This window comes from Centroberyx gerrardi, chromosome 9 (genome assembly GCF_048128805.1).
Source record: "Centroberyx gerrardi isolate f3 chromosome 9, fCenGer3.hap1.cur.20231027, whole genome shotgun sequence".
Lineage (NCBI taxonomy): Eukaryota > Metazoa > Chordata > Actinopteri > Beryciformes > Berycidae > Centroberyx > Centroberyx gerrardi.
The window spans coordinates 3,270,468-3,289,710 of NC_136005.1; the positions used below are offsets into that span (position 1 = coordinate 3,270,468).

At 42.4% G+C, this 19,243-nt stretch overlaps 1 protein-coding gene across 1 annotated transcript in view; it reads left to right on the forward strand.

Annotated features, from left to right (window-relative positions):
- The window catches only part of LOC139921491 (low-density lipoprotein receptor-like), a 33,882-nt gene continuing 14,639 nt past the window's right edge, over positions 1 to 19,243 (forward strand). The window contains exons 1-7 of the mRNA XM_071911743.2: positions 1 to 67; positions 2,134 to 2,277; positions 5,101 to 5,220; positions 6,915 to 7,277; positions 16,052 to 16,171; positions 17,477 to 17,602; positions 19,064 to 19,235. Coding sequence (XP_071767844.2) covers positions 7 to 67; positions 2,134 to 2,277; positions 5,101 to 5,220; positions 6,915 to 7,277; positions 16,052 to 16,171; positions 17,477 to 17,602; positions 19,064 to 19,235 — 1,106 coding nt within the window. The 5' untranslated portion in view covers positions 1 to 6. The remainder of the gene's footprint in view (positions 68 to 2,133; positions 2,278 to 5,100; positions 5,221 to 6,914; positions 7,278 to 16,051; positions 16,172 to 17,476; positions 17,603 to 19,063; positions 19,236 to 19,243) is intronic.

The window sequence follows — 19,243 nt, forward strand, 5'->3', positions numbered from 1 at the left end:
TCGAGCATGGGACACCTTGGAGGCTTATTTCTGCTCATTCCCTTGCTAGTCTCTCATAATATTTGGGGTAAGACACGCTCTATAAGTAAATCTATTTTTAAACTATATACAGTGAAACTTTGGTGTTATTTGCTGAAGAAGCGCGCGGCAGTTTGCAGACAGTCAGCCCGTTACAGGCTGCCAGCAGTTTGAATGAGATCTAACCGCTTCCACCAGTTAGTTTCATATTTCGACTGTTAATAACTCCTTTTCGATAGTGCTGTATGTCTTATGCACACATATCATGCACGCAAAGCCAGGGTGATTCAATCTGAACCTAATATCGGATTATTTCTTGTTGAAATATCTGCATGAATCTGTCACTAAGGCAACAAATAATAAGAAAGCTGCAAAAAGACATCTGTAGTTCCGGCAAAATGCACTAAAAATGACAGATGAATGAGGAAGACCTACTCTAGAAGGCAGAAGGTGACTCCCATGTGTATTTTATTGTTGAATTATTAGGCTACATCATGGTTTTATGTTTTATAAAATGTTATAAAACGTAGATATACAAGTTTATGGCATGAAAAATGTCAATTGTGAAGCTGTTAAGTGTTTCCAACCAAAAGTATTTCCAAAAGTATTTCCAAAAGTATTTCATATTAAAGTGCAGTGTGTCTCAGTAAAGGAAATAAAAGCCATACTGTAAAACCTCAACTCCCACAGTGCAGTTTGACATGATCTGTATCAATATGGGTGCCAGTTGATTATAATAAGGTGTTTTATTCTCCACATCTCAGTCCAGTGAGTCCACATTTGATCTGGTTTTATCATAATAATGGGGAGCAGAGGTGGAGACTCGAGTCACATGACTTGGACTTGAGTCAGACTTGAATCACAATTGTAATAGCTTCAGACTTGACTTGATGCATGAAGAGAAGACTTGAGACTTGACTTGGGTTCTGGTGACTTGGGACTTGACCCTGACTTGTATTTTGACGACTTGAAAAGGTTTCTAAAGTCTTGACTTGAGATCTTGTGTTTGTGTAAATGACTTAGATTGAAAGTGATGAGATTTGTTCCAGCAGACGACTGAATTTAAATTCTGTTTTCTGAATTTGTATGGAATGATTGAATTTATTGAAGTTGAAACTGATTATAGAAATTAAACTCATGATGCTCTTACCAAGTTTTTATCCTATTAAAACCATATTGCATTGAAAAGTCCAAGATATTTAGTTTTCTTTAAGATATTAAATTGATACTGGACTCTTGATTTGTTCTGACTTGACTTGCTGTTCTACATTTAGACTTGAGACTTGACATTAATGACTTGGACTTGACTTGGTAATCTACATTTAGACTTGAGATTTGACTTGAGACTTGTGCCTCAAGACTTGAGACTGACTTGGGACTCGAGCAAAGTTGACTTGGTCACACCTGTGACGGGGAGCAATGATCAAGCAAGAATTGGCATTTTAAAGATTTTGACATTTTTTGTGTCCAAATCCATTATTTTCCAAGATAAAGTCAAAGAAACGCATGTAACATATCAAATTATTAAACAATATCTGATCAATGAGAAAACCACTTTGATTTTATTGGAATGCAGTTCATGTCTGGGAGGTTTGCTGATCTAAAGACCAAAATTGTCAGGTGCTGCAATCTTCCAAACATACACAAAGAGAGCAAAACTGCAATGAAAAGGTTAATTTTGTCAGTACAATTCTTAGTAAAATAGTTATATGCATCTTAGACACTACAATTGATCATGTGTTTTCGTGTTTGATCATCTTTATGTCCCAAAAATCCAAGTATTCAGTATTTCCCCTAGAATTTTTTTCTCATCAGGGTGGAAAAGCCTCTGAAACAGCTTTTAGAGCATCATGGGACACTAAAACTCTCCACTGAAACCCAGACTGATGAAATTCCTTTAGTGTCAGCAGCTCCATCATATGAGAGGTGGACAACATGACTGATCGATATCTGATATCTAATAAAAGGCCAATATCGTCTCGATATCTCAGTCAAACCCTGCATGTCACACAGATGAGCAGGATGTCACTGTGCAGTTTGTTTGATGCTGACTGAAATGACAAAGAAACTGACAGCTGACCTCATATTAATCAGCTGTTCACCCTCTGGTCTCAGGCGCTGCAGGTCACTCTCTGCCGGCCTGCAGGGACCAGCTGGAGTTCAGGTGCAGCGGTGGGCGGTGTGTCTCCAGGCTCAGGGTGTGTGACGGCCGTCCGGACTGTGACGACGGATCAGATGAACTCGGCTGTTGTGAGTACAGTGTTGTCACCAGAACGTTTTTCCCCTCGTTTTATTTTGCATCACACGCAAACTCTTACTTTTTAGCCACAATCTGTAAAACTGTGGACAAATCCATTAAAGAAGAGTTCTGATTGGTTTATTCAAACTCTTGAGTGTTTCCTCCTTTTAGTTGGTTGGTTTCTCCAGGTGAGAACGATGACCTTTGAACTCTGGTGGCACCAAATAACGGCACCGAGAGTCTCAGTCCTCTAACAAGAGAACTGTGATGTGGTTCGTTAATCCAGCCAGCTACAGGAAACCACCCCCGAAATGCAAGGGATTATGGGTAGAAGGAGACGGATGTTGACATCTAATAGTCAGCAGTTCCTCATGCTTGGAAAGCCGAGCAGAACAAAATGAAGCGAGGGCAAACTGAGAGTCAAGAAGAGGTGAAATTAGATAAGATTAGATGAATTTTATTATCCCCAGGGGGAAATTATCTTTGCGGTAGAGTGCACAGCATACAGACACATCATTAGTAACACAATACACAATAAATACATCACCAACAACGATACCACGCAAAAATAATTCGGTACAAGATATTCAGTAGGCAGGAAATACCATGGATAATCTATTTCATTGTAAGCTGCAAGGCCCAGCAGCAGTCAGCCGGTCTTACAGTATTGTCCAGTTGGTTGAGTGCATGTGTGCTGTGTGTAATTCATGAGTGTGCATTATATAGAGCAATTACAGATGGGATGAAAGAGTTTCTTGACCGGTTGCTTTTAGAGCGGGGGGGGCCTGGAGGCGTCGTCCCGAGGGGAGGAACTGCAGTTCAGGTTCGGGATAGAGAGGGGGTCGTGAGCATGATGGGAGTTTATCGATTTTAGAGAATTTTACTGACAATGTTTTTTACTGACACAGTTTTATATAGCATGTTTTTCTGGGCTACAGTCGTATTTCCAAACCAACAGATCATACAGAACGTTAAAATCCTCTCAATGAAGGATTTGTAAAAAAAAAGTGTTAAAATGGAGCGGTCCGTATCAAACGAAGCCAACTTTCTTAAAAAGTATAGGTGCTGTTGGCTCTTCTTGTGGATGTACGCTGTGTGCTCGTCCCATTTCAATTTGTTGTCAGTGAAGACACCTAAATATTTCTATTCCTCAACAACTTGGATTAGGGCTGGACGATATGGTTGAAATCAATATCATGATAATCATAAGGATTTTTCTCGATATCAATATATATCACGATATGGTTCATGTATGCAAAATCACGTTAAATAATCAAATTAATGTTCATCTCATTGAACCGAATGGTAATGTTAGGTGTGATGTCAAACAAAACTGAAATTTTCAAATAATATTCCTACCATACCTCATTTTATGAGAGTTTTTAAGTAAAATTTGCTTGTCATCATCAATTTAGACAGCAGAAATGTGTGTCACGATATTAAAATATCTTCATATCATCACGATATGATTCCACTGAAAGACGATAAATGATAATATTGAATTATTGTCCAGCCCTAACTTGGATTAATTCACCATTGATGACTGTGGGTTGTGATGATGGGCTTTTACTCCTGAAATCGATGTGCATTTCTTTTGTTTTGTTTGTGTTGAGGATCAGGTGTGAGTCTTTGCACCATTTGAAAAACTCGTCCAGCACGGGCCGGGGCCATGTTGGTCTTCCTCATGAGTTAGAGGCTAACTAACCTCCTCAGTATCTGGGCCGAGGAGCGCTTGGTTTAAGGATTTGTTTCGCCGCCAAAACCTCTAACCTGCAGGACGACAGGTCACCAAAACTCTGTCCAATAAACAAGATACTTTTGAGTCATGTGACTTTTGTTTAGAAGCCCTGTAATTGGTCAGTGTGAACCTAAACAAACCAAATACAAAAATGCAACAGAGTCAACTTTTCCTTTCTGGTTCAGACCAAAGAAAACCAGCTGCAGGTGTGATCGCTCACTAAGGATTGCCTCTGGTTGATGGCTTCAATTGAGCATTTTGTGCTCCATCTAAACCAATCACAGAGCTGTTTGTCTCCTGCTGACGGGACCGTCCTGACCAGATGATTGGTTGGGAGTTTCCCAGTATCTACAGTATCATCATCAGTGTTATTTTGAGGAGCGAGTCGCCGATACAGCAGTGTCAAAGTCTAAAGTCTCTGTGGTTCAGAGCCTCAGTCGTCTAATATTGTTATCTGTTTGCCCTGTTACCTGCAGTTATTGTCATATTTGTCATATTGTATAATGGAGTTTAAACTGATAGAGGGAGTTTGAGGCAGACTGGTGCCTCGGTGCTGCTGGTCTGCTGCTGTAAACTTACTTTTTGTTATTGTTGATTGTAGTTTTGCTCATGTACATTTCTATATGTTGTTTGTCTGCAGCTTTACAAAATATCTGTTGAATTCTGTTGAGACAGCCAAGTCTCAAGATGACATGGACAAAATGAATATCATGATAATCATAAGAATTTATTTCAGTATCAATATATAACGATATCTGCTAATATATGCAAAATTACAAATCTTGAATAATCAGTTTGATGTTCTAAAGTATGACAAAACTCAAATTTCTTATTTACAAATTAATAATATTTGCTACTTTGTTTCAAACCTCATTTTGGGAGAGATTTTAATTTTTGCTTTTTATCGTTCCTTCAGAGAACAGAATTGTGCGTCACGATAACTCGGTATCAGTATTCCATCAAAAGACAATAAATAATAATATCGAATCATTGCCCAGTCGCAGCTGTGTACCTCCAATATGGCCGCCGGAGTGTGTGCAGTCTGATATTTACTGTTATCAGAACAGAAGAGCAGCGTCTCTAACAGAGTCTGTCTTGTTTCCAGCGGGCGCGGCGGCGTGCCGGGGGTTCCGGTGTCAAGATGGCGGCTGTGTGTCCGGCGGCTCGCTGTGCGACGGCGTGCCGGACTGTCTGGACGGCTCGGACGAGGCGCAGGGACGCTGCGGTAAGCCGGGTCACAACCTGCCGCTCTGCCACAGCCTCAGACTCCACTTTATCATCCAGGTGTTTGCTTACAGGACGCCATCTTTACCACGAGGCTTACTGTGCTGTGCAGCCTGGATACACAGTGCATGATAACAACTTCTTACATATTTATTTGGAATTATGTAATTAATTTGTATTTATGTAGTTTTTTTCAGAAGAATGTGGTGCATTGGACTCTTCAGCCCTGGTACACTGATATAAATTATTATTAGTAGTAGTAGTAGTAGAAGTGTAGTTTTATTGTATTTTTGTAGTATTTTTGAACAGTTTTCCAGTGCAATTTAAACAGGTTGAAGTGTCTTACAAAACAGTAAAGCAGTAACTAACAATAAGATCAAATGTACAATAAACTTGCCTGACTTGAATTAAAATTAATGAAAGAGAATAAAACTGCATATATTTTGAATAACCAGCCAAGCCGTCCCACACAAAACCAAAAATCCTGAATTATAATTTTTCCCATCAGCTTTCTCAGAGAACTGTAAAAAAAATGTGTATATAAGAAATCTTGTAGGAGAAGCTCACCTTTAACCTAATTCTTAGATTAGGATTACAAGTATATATTCTCCTACATATAGCTGTATTAATGATTTGACGGGCTGCTGCTCATTTCTGCTCTGTGTTGGAAAATGCCTCTGCAGATTTTCCTCTCCTAATCTAATGTAGGTCACTGGAGACTCTGGTGTTAAATTCCAGAGGGATTTTCTCTACTGCACATGATAATCTGCATGAAGGTTCACAGCGGAAAACCCAGAAGGATAAAGTGCTTTAAAATGATTGGATGTGATCGTTTAAACATATTGCAAAGTGTGAGTCCAGTCTTGCTGGGTCGGAAAACTGGCAGCTTGAGACCTGAAGGTGGTTTTTTTTTTTTGAGTCCTGGCCAGGAAAATCTGAGAGACACTCTGTCCTCCCTCAACCGATGTGCCGATATTCAACATCTTTAATTTTGTGTTCAGTGTTTTCTTCTCATCAGGGTGGAAAAGCCTCTGAAACAGCATTCAGAGCATCATGGGACACTAAAACTCTCCACTGAAACCAGACTGATGAAATTCTTTTAGTGTCAGCAGCTCTTTAAGGCAGAGAGACCCACCACACCTATTCAATGGTAGAGAAACTCTGGGAGACATTACTGCCTTTTTAAATGAAGAATTCATTAACAAAAACATAACTGAAGAATTAAATGAATAAATCAAATGTGATGTCAGTTTTTCCAGTCTGTTTTTCCTCTGTTGTGGTCAGGGAGGAACCTCGTTTATACCATGACTGGCTGATATTTCATATTTAATAACGGGCTACTATCGGCCTAACTGATATATTACCAGATCCAGATGTTCACACCTGCATTGTTATTCTGTTTTTTCTGTATGTTTTGTTTATCTTCCATTTTGTTAATCTCTGTTTCGACACCCATCACACGTCTGATCCCTCTCTCTCTAATGCCTGACACAAAGTTTCCATCACTGAGGTTTCCATGGGAGTTTTTCTTGTTCTCAGTGAGGGTCAAAGGTCAGGTGGTGTTGTTTTCACTTGTTGTGTTCATAATGTGGGCGCTGTGAAGCCCGCTGTGAGACTGTAACTGTGATTCCAGGCTGTACAAATAAACCTGACGCGCCTGTTGGTGTAACCCCCGCTCCACCTGTCTCCTCCCAGGTGTCCTGCGGTGTAAGAAGGACGAGTTCGCCTGCCGCAGCAGACGCTGCGTCTCTCTGCGTTTCCGTTGCGACGGCGCCGACGACTGCGGCGACGGCAGCGACGAGGCTTCCTGTCGGAACTGCACCGCCGGCTCCTTCCTCTGCGGGCCGTCCGCCGCCTGCCTGCCCCGGGACAAGCTGTGCGACGGGCGGCGGGACTGTCCCGACGGGCGGGACGAGGGCGGAGACGCGTGCGCTCCGGCCCCGCCCCCCGCCTGCGTGGCGGCGGAGTTCCGGTGCGGAGACGGACAGTGCGTCCCTCAGGCCTGGAGGTGCGACCGCGCGGCCGACTGCTCCGACGGCAGCGACGAGGACGACTGTGGTGAGTTTCACAGGGGAGAAGTCCACTGATGTGCTACTGCTGCACCTTCCAATGAAAAAGCATTTAAATTGTAATATAGTGATAATAATTAGGGTTACATCGACATATCAGTTTGACAATATTTGCCTTTTATTAAATATCAAGTATCCCTCTGTCATGTCTCTACTTCTGATTGCCTCTGATCTGGTTCCTCTTCACCTCATGAAAACTGCATCCTCATGTATTCCAAATTCATATCAGAATATTCATAACAAAGTGTAACGTGCTTGCGATGTGTTTATCAATATTGAGCATCCCTATGACGTGCCTTGCTGTTGTTTTGCCTGTTGGCCAGCAGAGGGCGGCAGAAAGGCGTCACAGAAAGCTTCCAGCATCCATACACACACACACACACACACACACACGCATCCTTGTTGTTTCAGAGTACGAGCTGGAAAACCTCAGCAGCTGGCAGAGTAATCACTGAGTCATCGGTATTGATCAGCAAACGTATCAATCCCCTACAGATATACAGGCTGTTTCAAGAGGAGTTAGCAATGATGGGGAACAACAGTGTTAGGACAGAAGTCTGAGGCGGCGACCACACTCATCCCTCAGAAAACAGACAGAATTACTGACGGATAGATTTGTGTCTGTTGGTTTGTTTGGAGCGTCAACATGGCGGCGAGGCAGAAGAACAGGAAGCTTTGCTCATAACGGAGCTGCTTAGAAACAAGACTGGGTCAAAACCTAGTATATGGCTGGACCGTGTATGGGTGTGCCACGTGCCACGGCCGACAAACGGCCCGCATTGATCCTCCCGATCCAAGCCCCGTCGCTCTGGTACCCATCGGTGCCGAAAACGCAGTTCGCCGGACACCCGGTGACGCATCGGCGTCGGGACCCCCGCCGAAATCTCGGCCGGATCACCGGGAACAAATCGGCGCCCAGCTATCGGCACCGGCCGGAACCGTGCCCCCGGGAAACTCCGGGAAGCGTCGGCAGGAAGCCCTCGGTGCACCGAAACCTCCATGCTCGTCTGTGTCTCTCTCTCCGCCGACAGAGCAGAGGGCTGTCAGGTGGACTGAGCTCGCGCATATGCATCGAAATAAACGGCGATATGATATAACTGTATAGATTCTACTTTAGCTTCAGTTAGCTCCAGCTTACATGCATGATATTGGTCAGCCTGCTAACTGTGTGGGAGAAACAGGCTCCCATCTCAGCGGAGAAACAAGATGGCGGAGAAAACGAAACTTAAATTTCTGGCTCTGTGATCCTATGATGTGCCACGTGCCACGGCCGACCAATGGTGTAACTTCATCACTCAGTCAGTCAGTCAGTCAGTCAGTCAGTCAGTCAGTCAGTGAGTAACAGACATTTGCGTTTATAGGGCTGGCCCCCTGTTGCCTTCCAGCCAAAAAGAGAAAAGAAGAAACGGACTCTACAATATAAATAAGAAACTGAGCTGGAAATCCTCCAGTCATCCCAACGTTACACCAGACTTTCTCTGTTTTATCTTTGTTTTGGTCGGACCGTCGTCTCTGTGTTCGCCGCTAGTTTCACCAAAACAAACGTAGGAACGCCTCTGATTGGCTGACCGGACGCTGACGAATCCGTCCGTCCAGAAAAAGTTCAACTGAACTTTCTGTCCATCAAAACAGAAGGAAATCTGACAGCCGGAGCGTCATCAGTCCTGTCCGGACAACAGACAGCTCCCATTGAAAATGAACTGAATTGAACACAGATGGACAGACACAGCGGAGCAGTGTGTAGAAGTGTAACTTGTGGTTTTAAAGCTGAAATCCGGGATATCGCCGATTTCCCTGCTTTGTCTCACCTCTGCTGTACTTGAAAGGTATTTGAAATGATGTTCAGACTACAACCAAACAACTACATGAGTATTATCAGAGATTATCTTGCCTGAACAGATTCAGAAGATTCGCTGCTCCCTGTCTCTTCCATCGTTCCTTCAGAAATGGGTGATGACTCGCGCCCCCTACACACAAACAAGCTGTAAAATGGCTAAAATCCTACTTTATGTGATTCTGCAGCATCTGTCTTTTTTCAAGGTTCTGGTACGAGCTGAGCACAAATATTCCCAAATTCCATTATTCACATGACGGCTTGTTTCTCAATTTTATATCTAGATTTTATTTCAACCTATAGCTTCAGTAGCAGTGTGGCTAAACAGCGCTGATTAGCCATGTCAGGTGAATCAGTTTCAACACACGTCACTCATAGGATAAGAAAATAAAGTTTACAGTTAAAAAAAAAAAAAGGTATCTATCAAATTAATTTGGCAAATTTCTATCTTCTATGGACAGACTCCTTATAGAAATGAGATAATATAGACTGATAACGGCTTCAAATTGAGATGGTTTGTGATTTTGTGAAATCCCGTATTGACCGCTATTCATTTTGTACTTCCTTCTCTGGCCGTTCTGAGAGCGGTGACTCTTCCATTCAGGGAAGATAATCTTTTAATAATCTGTCAATAATCAATTATATTATCAGAGAAGGTGCAGCAGCTGGTGTGGCTCAGCAGTAAACCGTTCCCACCTCATTTGACTTTCAATGATTGTAACTTTTGGTGTAAATACTGAGACTTGACAGTAACTTTCAGTAGTGATCTATACAGAGCATCTCCAACTGGTAATACTGCCAGCTGGTGTTGTGTAACCTGACACAGTCCAGACGGATAAAATAACTATTTATTACTAGAAAAAAGTCCCAGATTCCAGCTTTAATCTATAATTAAATTGAATGTTGAATTATTTTGTTTAAAATGACTAAATAAGTTAAAAATGATTAAAAAGATACAGCTTAACATAAGATAAGATAAGATAAGATAAGGTAAGAAGTTCAGGTGCCACAGCAGCAACTGGTGGAACAGTGCCAAGCAAATCAGGTACAGGAAGCTAATAAAAGAAAAGTATTAAAGTAAATAAAAGTAAAAGTAATGTAAATAATATAAAACTATAGAGACGGTGCAAATAAAAGCAAATAATAAATGCAGATTCGGATAAGTCCATAGATATATTCCAGAGGTACGTAATATCCGTGCAACATAGTCAAGAGTCAAGCTTTGTTTTTTATAATAATAATAACAATAATAATAGTGGAATTCCTTCTTTTTTGTATTCTGGTCATGTTGTGCTACAGTAACAGTTTCACTTACTGTCCTGACAGTGACAGTGGTCCAGGTGAGACGGACAGCATGCTCCACCTGCACACGTCTGCAAACAAAACACATGTTCACATTCCTCATGCTCCTTTAGCACATAAACAGACACAAAGTCAAGTGTGTTTGATGAAGTACAATCATTGTATCCAGTGTATTTGCTCAGGGCGGAGGCATAGTTAAAACTAGTGACTAAAAAAATAAAAGAAACATCAGGATCTGTGTATCTGAATCAGATTTAGGGGCAATGTCACATTATATGAGAAGAAAGGGGTTTTAATAACGCCTTTCCTATGCATATAGTTTTTCAGTAAATTAATGAATAAATGAATAAATCAACATTGGATACTGAATTCTCTCTGTAGCTTTGTAAGCCAGCTTGCTAGCAAACTGGCTCATCTGAAATGTGATGCAAGGGAACATATGATCAACAGTTATTCAGCCTCTTAATGTAGTGATTGTAGTGATTATATTTGTGAGATTACATATCACTTCTGTCATGTGAAAACCTCGTAACTCCAATTTTAGTGATTGTTATGTTTTAACTTCAGTTGAGGGATTGAATACTCTTCTGTAAATTGAGAAAATGATGCGACCTTTGGTTCTTATGAAACCTTTTGAAAACCTCACTGGATAAACTTTAAATGTCGTGGTGGTCAAGATAAAAACATGGCCGCTTTTCCCTGAAAAGTTCACAGTTTGGTGATCCAACATTTTCACCCAAAAGCAACGGGACAGAAACATTGGGGCACACAATATGTCTCCTTTTGCTTACCATCAATGTGTTGTGGAAGTTTTTGACAATTGTGTTATAATCCCTCCTTCTAATAAATCATCTGTGGGGTTTCTGTGTCAACCTGTTCAGGTATGGACACGACTTCCATCAACAGTATTCAGCAATTTACTTTTGTTTTCCCAATTTCTCAATGCTCAATTTATAGCTCACTACAAGGGAGATAAACCCCCAAAACATGCCGACTTCTTTCAGAGAGGCAGGACCGTCCTGAGCATGTACCTGAAGTGTACCTGACTCCACAACTCAATCTGTTCAATATCAAAACATAAAGATCGAATCCAGCAAAGGATTCAATTTATGGGTCAGGCTGTCGGATCAGAACGGATTAAAGGCCCGTCTCTTCACCAATCAGCTCTCTGGAAAAAACTGAGTCACCGTTCCTACAGGATCCTGATGTGAACAAAAACATTTAATTCAGATTAAAGTAACCAGTAATAAAAAGAACTGAACAGGGGGAAACTACTGAATTAACAGTAAGAAGGTTAGACTGTGTTTACAGACCGGTGGAACTGCTTGGCTTTCCCTGCTGGTTTATTATATCAGAGATATAATATTTATTAGGCTACATCAGATATAATACATGTTTGTGGCATTTCCAGGCCATTGGCTTCTAACAAGCAGCAGGTAGCTTACATTAGTTGGCCATAGTTATCAATAGTGAATGAAAGTGAGGCCTACTAATTTTTTCATAGGATTCCGGACAGTGATCAATTTACTCATATTCCATCAGCCAGCCCCGGGCAACATGAGGCCACTTTGTGAACATGAAGTCTTTTCACAGCCTCATTGTGACACAGTATTGTATCAATGAGAAGAATGAACGCTGTGTCTCAATGACAGGCAGCGAAAACAATTGTGTGCTTATTTGATATTTCATTTTCCCCGCTGAGTCATGTTACATTTGGTGCTGTAATGACCTCATTTCCCCACGGGGATCAATTTCATTCTGACCTCATATTAAGTCTGCTGCTCAGGGTGTGTCTGTGTTGCATGTGGCACCTGATATATATGTGTGGCACCTGAATTTCCCCAAGGTGATCAATAAAGTGCTATCTTATCTTATCTTATCTTATCTTATGTGATTGGCTATTTGTTACAAATCCCCGCTTCTGTCATGTGAGTGCGCCCACAGCAGAGCGTCCAGCTTTGTGTGACCGGTTGGACGGATCACAGTGTTGGGTGTAGTGAAGCCGGCTAAATCTCCAGTTTTGGTTATCATGTGGCGCTGTGGCTTCATGTTGCTGCTGGCTGACAGAACCGGGTCCCGGCACAGTCTGCTGCTGCTGCACCCAGTCTGTCCTGAGAAGCTCTCCTGCACCCCACTGTTGTCCTGAGAAGCTCTCCTGCACCCCACTGTTGTCCTGAGAAGCTCTCCTGCACCCCACTCTTGTCCTGAGAAGCTCTCCTGCACCTCACTGTTGTCCTGAGAAGCTCTCCTGCACCCCACTCTTGTCCTGAGAAGCTCTCCTGCACCCCACTCTTGTCCTGAGAAGCTCTCCTGCACCCCACTCTTGTCCTGAGAAGCTCTCCTGCACCCCACTCTTGTCCTGAGAAGCTCTCCTGCACCCCACTCTTGTCCTGAGAAGCTCTCCTGCACCCCACTGTTGTCCTGAGAAGCTCTCCTGCACCCCACTCTTGTCCTGAGAAGCTCTCCTGCACCCCACTGTTGTCCTGAGAAGCTCTCCTGCACCCCACTCTTGTCCTGAGAAGCTCTCCTGCACCTCACTGCTGTCCTGAGAAGCTCTCCTGCACCCCACTGTTGTCCTGAGAAGCTCTCCTGCACCCCACTCTTGTCCTGAGAAGCTCTCCTGCACCCCACTCTTGTCCTGAGAAGCTCTCCTGCACCCCACTCTTGTCCTGAGAAGCTCTCCTGCACCCCACTCTTGTCCTGAGAAGCTCTCCTGCACCCCACTCTTGTCCTGAGAAGCTCTCCTGCACCCCACTGTTGTCCTGAGAAGCTCTCCTGCACCCCACTCTTGTCCTGAGAAGCTCTCCTGCACCCCACTCTTGTCCTGAGAAGCTCTCCTGCACCCCACTCTTGTCCTGAGAAGCTCTCCTGCACCCCACTCTTGTCCTGAGAAGCTCTCCTGCACCCCACTCTTGTCCTGAGAAGCTCTCCTGCACCCCACTGTTGTCCTGAGAAGCTCTCCTGCACCCCACTCTTGTCCTGAGAAGCTCTCCTGCACCCCACTCTTGTCCTGAGAAGCTCTCCTGCACCCCACTCTTGTCCTGAGAAGCTCTCCTGCACCTCACTGCTGTCCTGAGAAGCTCTCCTGCACCCCACTGTTGTCCTGAGAAGCTCTCCTGCACCCCACTCTTGTCCTGAGAAGCTCTCCTGCACCCCACTCTTGTCCTGAGAAGCTCTCCTGCACCCCACTCTTGTCCTGAGAAGCTCTCCTGCACCCCACTCTTGTCCTGAGAAGCTCTCCTGCACCCCACTCTTGTCCTGAGAAGCTCTCCTGCACCCCACTGTTGTCCTGAGAAGCTCTCCTGCACCCCACTGTTGTCCTGAGAAGCTCTCCTGCACCCCACTCTTGTCCTGAGAAGCTCTCCTGCACCCCACTGTTGTCCTGAGAAGCTCTCCTGCACCCCACTGTTGTCCTGAGAAGCTCTCCTGCACCCCACTGTTGTCCTGAGCTGCTGTTAGCTTGAGTCAGTCTTGCCATTCTTTTCTAACCTTTCTCATCAACAAGCTGTTTTTGCTGACTGGATGTTTTTTTTTTGGGTTATGGCACCATTCTTTAAAAACTCTAGTTGATTAATCTCGTGTCTTGCCCATTCAAGATTTTACTGAAACAGTAACTGAACATCTCGACAGTCTGAATGCTTTTTACTTGCATTATTATTATTTATATTGTGACTAGGGCTGTGGCGATCATGAAAATTTGTAATGACGATTACTGTCTCAGAAATAATTGCAATTAACGATTTCGTTGTTTTTCCCTTTGAATCAATAATGAACTGAGCACATAATAAATAGGTCACAATATTAAAAATAAACCATATGCCATGCGTTGAAGTTGTATGTGGCTTTGCAGTGAGATCCGTGTTGCTCACTGGGCTACATTGCAGTGATAATGTCAGACCAAGGGAAAAGAGCATCGGTAAACTGAGACGCAGCAATATTACCGCTGATCTCTGCATCCTAATAACATAATGTACAAAGGAAATAAAACATCATACCATAAAACTTTATCTTTGGAATAAATACATCACAATCAAATCAGTGTGTCCATTTTTATTTCTAAAATCAAACAATATATACAGGGGGAAAAGTAGGCTTAGCCATTCCTTGATTATATATTACAGACGCATCGCCGAAAGCACTTAAGTAACGAACTGAGCAGTTAAATGATAAACGCTAACGAACTGTAAGGTATTTAAAAAACATGACAGGATTCTTCAATCATCGTGAATTTACTGCATGGAATTCTTGGAATGCGTTTTTGCGCACGCGCTCATCTCACATTTCCTCGTATTATATAGTATAAAATAATAGGAAATAACCAGTATGAATGGGATTTGCTTCATGTCAAATATGGATAAAGATATATTGAGCTCAATCCACTAAATCCCTCTTGGAAACCACTTTCACACACACACACACACACACACACACACACTCGTCTCTCCTCTCTCATTCCTCCGACCCACAGACACGCTCTGAAGGATTTCTCTGAAACGCCTCCTTGGCCGAATATTGCGATATTTTCCACGGTATCAAATATCAATCACAACTGTGCAAACTTTTAAACTTATAAACCTATAATCTACTAGTGGTAGGACAGTAAAAAACAAAAATAATCATAGCTGTAGTGCTATGAGTGTGTTCCCTTTTCCACAATCATCCAATTTTCCTGGAAATAGCAGGAATGAGCAAATTACACCAAATGGCCATTTTTCCTCCAATACTTGAATAGTAGTAATAATAATAATAATAATAACCTTTATTTGTATAGCACCTTTCATACACAACATGCAGCTCAAAGTGCTTTACATCAATAAAAGGCAGATAAGAGACAGATAAAAAGATAAAATTCATATAAAAGAACAAGCAAGATGCATTGCATTAAAAGAATCAAATCAAGTAAAATAGAAAGATAAAGGAACACAAAAAATACTCCCACTTTTAGATGCACATTGTGAGTGAACCCATATGTTTTTCTTTAATTTTCTTTTCCCCTGTCCTTCCTGATTCTACTCTTGATCCGATATTTACGTCAGATCTCACTGCCCAAGGCAGACGAGAATCATAGATTCTCCTCTTGGTCAAAAACCTCACCATCCACAGATGGATGTAAGATCAAATTTCAAGGCTATTAATAATAATAACATCATAATAATAATTATTATTAATAGCCTAGATATTTGATGTAATTTCCCCCTGGTAATAATATTGTTTTTACTACATATGTTGTATGGAAGTACAGAAGCTAAATGAATGCTTTCAGTTCGGTGGTGCACACATTTGAAAAATTTAGAGATTCTGTCCAATTCAGATGCTCAAGTGATACTTCATGAGAAGTATCACTTTGCATAATGCCGCTTTATCACCTGCCAATTCATAATGCTTTCAACCACATGTCTTTGGTAAAGAAGCACATCTTATTTACCTAGACAAACATTGCACAGTTCATGAGTCATTTGCATAATGCTGATTTGTAACCCAAACCAAGTAATCTGATGACCCGGCTGTTTGTTCAGTCAATGTAAAGTTAAAGTAAACATTCTGCGTACGTAACAAAAGCATCTTCACATGTGTTCTGGGTGCGTCTCCATGTAAAACTGCTGATGGTGTAATGTTTGCTCTTGCAGATCAGAACGAGTGTCTGGTGAACAACGGCGGCTGCTCCCATCTGTGTGTGGACCAGCCGCTGGGTTTCCTCTGCGACTGTCCCGGCAACATGAGGCTGGTCGGGGACAGCCGGTGTGAAGGTGAGACAGAGCCGGTGTCCAGAATGAACTCTGACTCACCTGCCATGGGCTGGTAAACTAAAAAAAGAAAAATGTTTTTACCGGTAAATGTTTGGATTTACCTTACCAATAAGTACATTTTTTACTGCCCTATAGCACAAAATGACCATAATTAATGTTTGGGGGGAATACCAATGACTAGGGATGTAACCACACATTCAGTTTGATTTGATACACAATACTGGGTTCATAGTTCAACAATATTTTGAACAAAATCTGAATGAAGTCAAGTATGACAAAAAGTCAATTTTTTTTAATCCTTTTTAAAACCCAAAAATGTGCAAACCATAAATAGACTGCAGGTCTGACTACAGGTCTACAGGTTACAGTTACATTTAAATAGATATAAGATATACACTCACTGAGCACTTTATTAGGAACAATAATACCTACTGGGTAGGTATCAGCTTTCAGCTCAGTGTCAACCGGCTGCCAAAGTGACATCCGCCTCCAGGTTGGACGTGTTGCATTCTGGGATGCTTTTCTGCTCACCACAGCTGTAAAGAGGTTATCTGAGTTACTGTTGCCTTTCTGTCAGCTCGTACCAGTCTGGCCATTCTCCTCTGACCTCTCTCATCAACAAGGCTTTTCCGTCCGCAGAACTGCCGCTCACTGGATGTTTTTTGTTTTTTGCACCATTCTGTGTAACCTCTAGAGACTGTTGTGTGTGAAAATCCCAGGAGATCAGCAGTTTCAGAAATACTGAAACCAGCCCATCTGGCACCAACAGCCACGCCACAGTCAAAAAAAAAGTCACTGAGATCACATTTTTTCCCCATTCTGATGTTTGATGTGAACATGAACTGAAGCCGCTGACCTGTATCTGCATGATCTTATGCATTGCACTGCTGCCACGTGATTGGCTGAATGGATAATTGCATGAATAAGCAGGTGTACAGGTGTTCCTAATAAAGTGTTGGGTGAGTGTAGAAATATATTCTGTATAGATATACACAAAACTCTGTCCCGAGTCTGTCAAACCGTCACTCATGCCAGTGCAACTTTGGGATCAACACATTAAACGATTAAACCTCTCAATGCGACTTGAAGATCAATGGATATAGATGATCAAAATAAAGCCAATCAGGAAAGGGAAAGGGGCTTAAATGACATCACCGATCAGCTCTGTCCCGAGTCTGACGAACCATCACTCACGTTGAGATGGGAGATGGGAATTGGACTTCCATGTCATTGAAATACATGTCCCGGCTGTACGAAGGGAAACGTCTGCGAGTCTCTTCTCCATCTGCCTTTTCTTTCATCCAGAAATCGACAGATGCCTGGAGAGTGATGTGTGTGATCAGCTGTGTGTTCACATCAACGGCAGCCTGACCTGCGAATGCCACCGGGGCTACCAGATGAGCCCGAGTACCGGGGAGTGCAAGGCCAAAGGTGAGCGACAAATAATCCTGGCGACCAGCAGCTGACACAGTACAGGTGTAGCAGGGTTTCCCACAGCGCTGTACAGTCACGGCCTTAACGCCTTAAAACAAAACTGCTGCCTTGACTGAAAAATACTGAAACAAGTTTTTTCGATATCGATATATATGACGATATGGCTCACATAAGCGAAATCACGTTAAATAATCAAATTAATGTTCATCATATTGAACCGAATGGTAATTTTTGGTGTGATGTCAAACTAAACTGAAATTCTCACATAATATTCCTACCATACTTCATTTTGTCTGAGTTTCTAAATAAAATTAGCTTGTTCTCATCAGTTCAGACAGCAGAATTGTGCGTCTCGATATCCCAAAATCACCATATCATCACAATATAATCCCACTTAAAGACGATAAACGATAATATTGAATTATTGTCCAGCCCTAATTTGAACTAAAATGAACTAAAATCTGAATTCCATCTGAATTCATTCTTTTTGGGCTCTAGTGAAGTGTTATGGTCTTTAATTCATGGTTACATTTTCAGAGTTTTTAATTTCAATATTAACTCATTAAGCCACGGCTATATTCATAAAAAATTTATAGTATGGACATCGAGAGAACACACAGGACACCAACATGGATAAAAACAACATGATATTAACCAGCTGCTATCCAGTAATCCACTGGACAGGTGCATGTTATAAAGCCTTTGAACTCTAGGAGTAATTCTCAAGAAGTTTCAGAGTGTAAAGTAAGGCCCGTGTATTTATCCCAGAGGACTGGAAGGCTAGAGAAAAAGATTTTCTCAAGGTGTTTGTTCATGCAAAACCTCTTAGTCAACTCACTTGAGCACCGGCCGGTGCTTTGTACTGTTAACCATTAATCACAACTTCTTTCCCCCATAGGAGTTACCGTATTTCCTCTAATAGTGGCCGGTAGTCAATTAAAAGCTGGGTCTCCGATAATGGCCGGGGCCGTGGTTGACACGAACAAATAAAGGCCGGTCTCAAATACAGGCTGGGGAAAAAAACAAAGGAAAAAACAACGGTGGATACCGGTAAACTCCTGCTGCCTGTTATATAATGTAACTGTAGTTTGTAGTAACGTACAAGTGCCACAAGACGGCTCGGCCGGCGGAAGTCTCTGGAGCATGCCGTCGTCGATTACCGTAATTATCGTAATGCATTGCAGTAACAAAAAACGGCTACCTAACGTACCCCAACAGAAGCAGATCAGAAAACAAGGAGGCTTCGTACTAAAATATGAGCAAATATACTTATCAAACAGAGGGAATTAGAAATAAAGGCCTGTCTCTAATATAAGCCTGCTTCCAATAAAGGCCTGGTACCCTCTGCAGTTGAGGTAAATAAAGGCCCGGGCCAATATTAGAGGAAATACGGTATATGATATGTGTGGAATGATGGATACCGGACCCAGTGACATCTCGGTTATATGTGTTTTCCAGGAGATTTGGCCCAGCTGGTTTTCAGCAGTTCTGAAGGCATGCGATGGATCAGCATCACTGGTGCTGAGTACAGGGAGCTGGCCACACATGTGCCAGGACCAGGGCCCATGGCTGCCTTCGCTCCCAACCGCACACTCTACTTTGCCCAGAAAGGACAAGGCTCTATATTTAGGTAAAAGA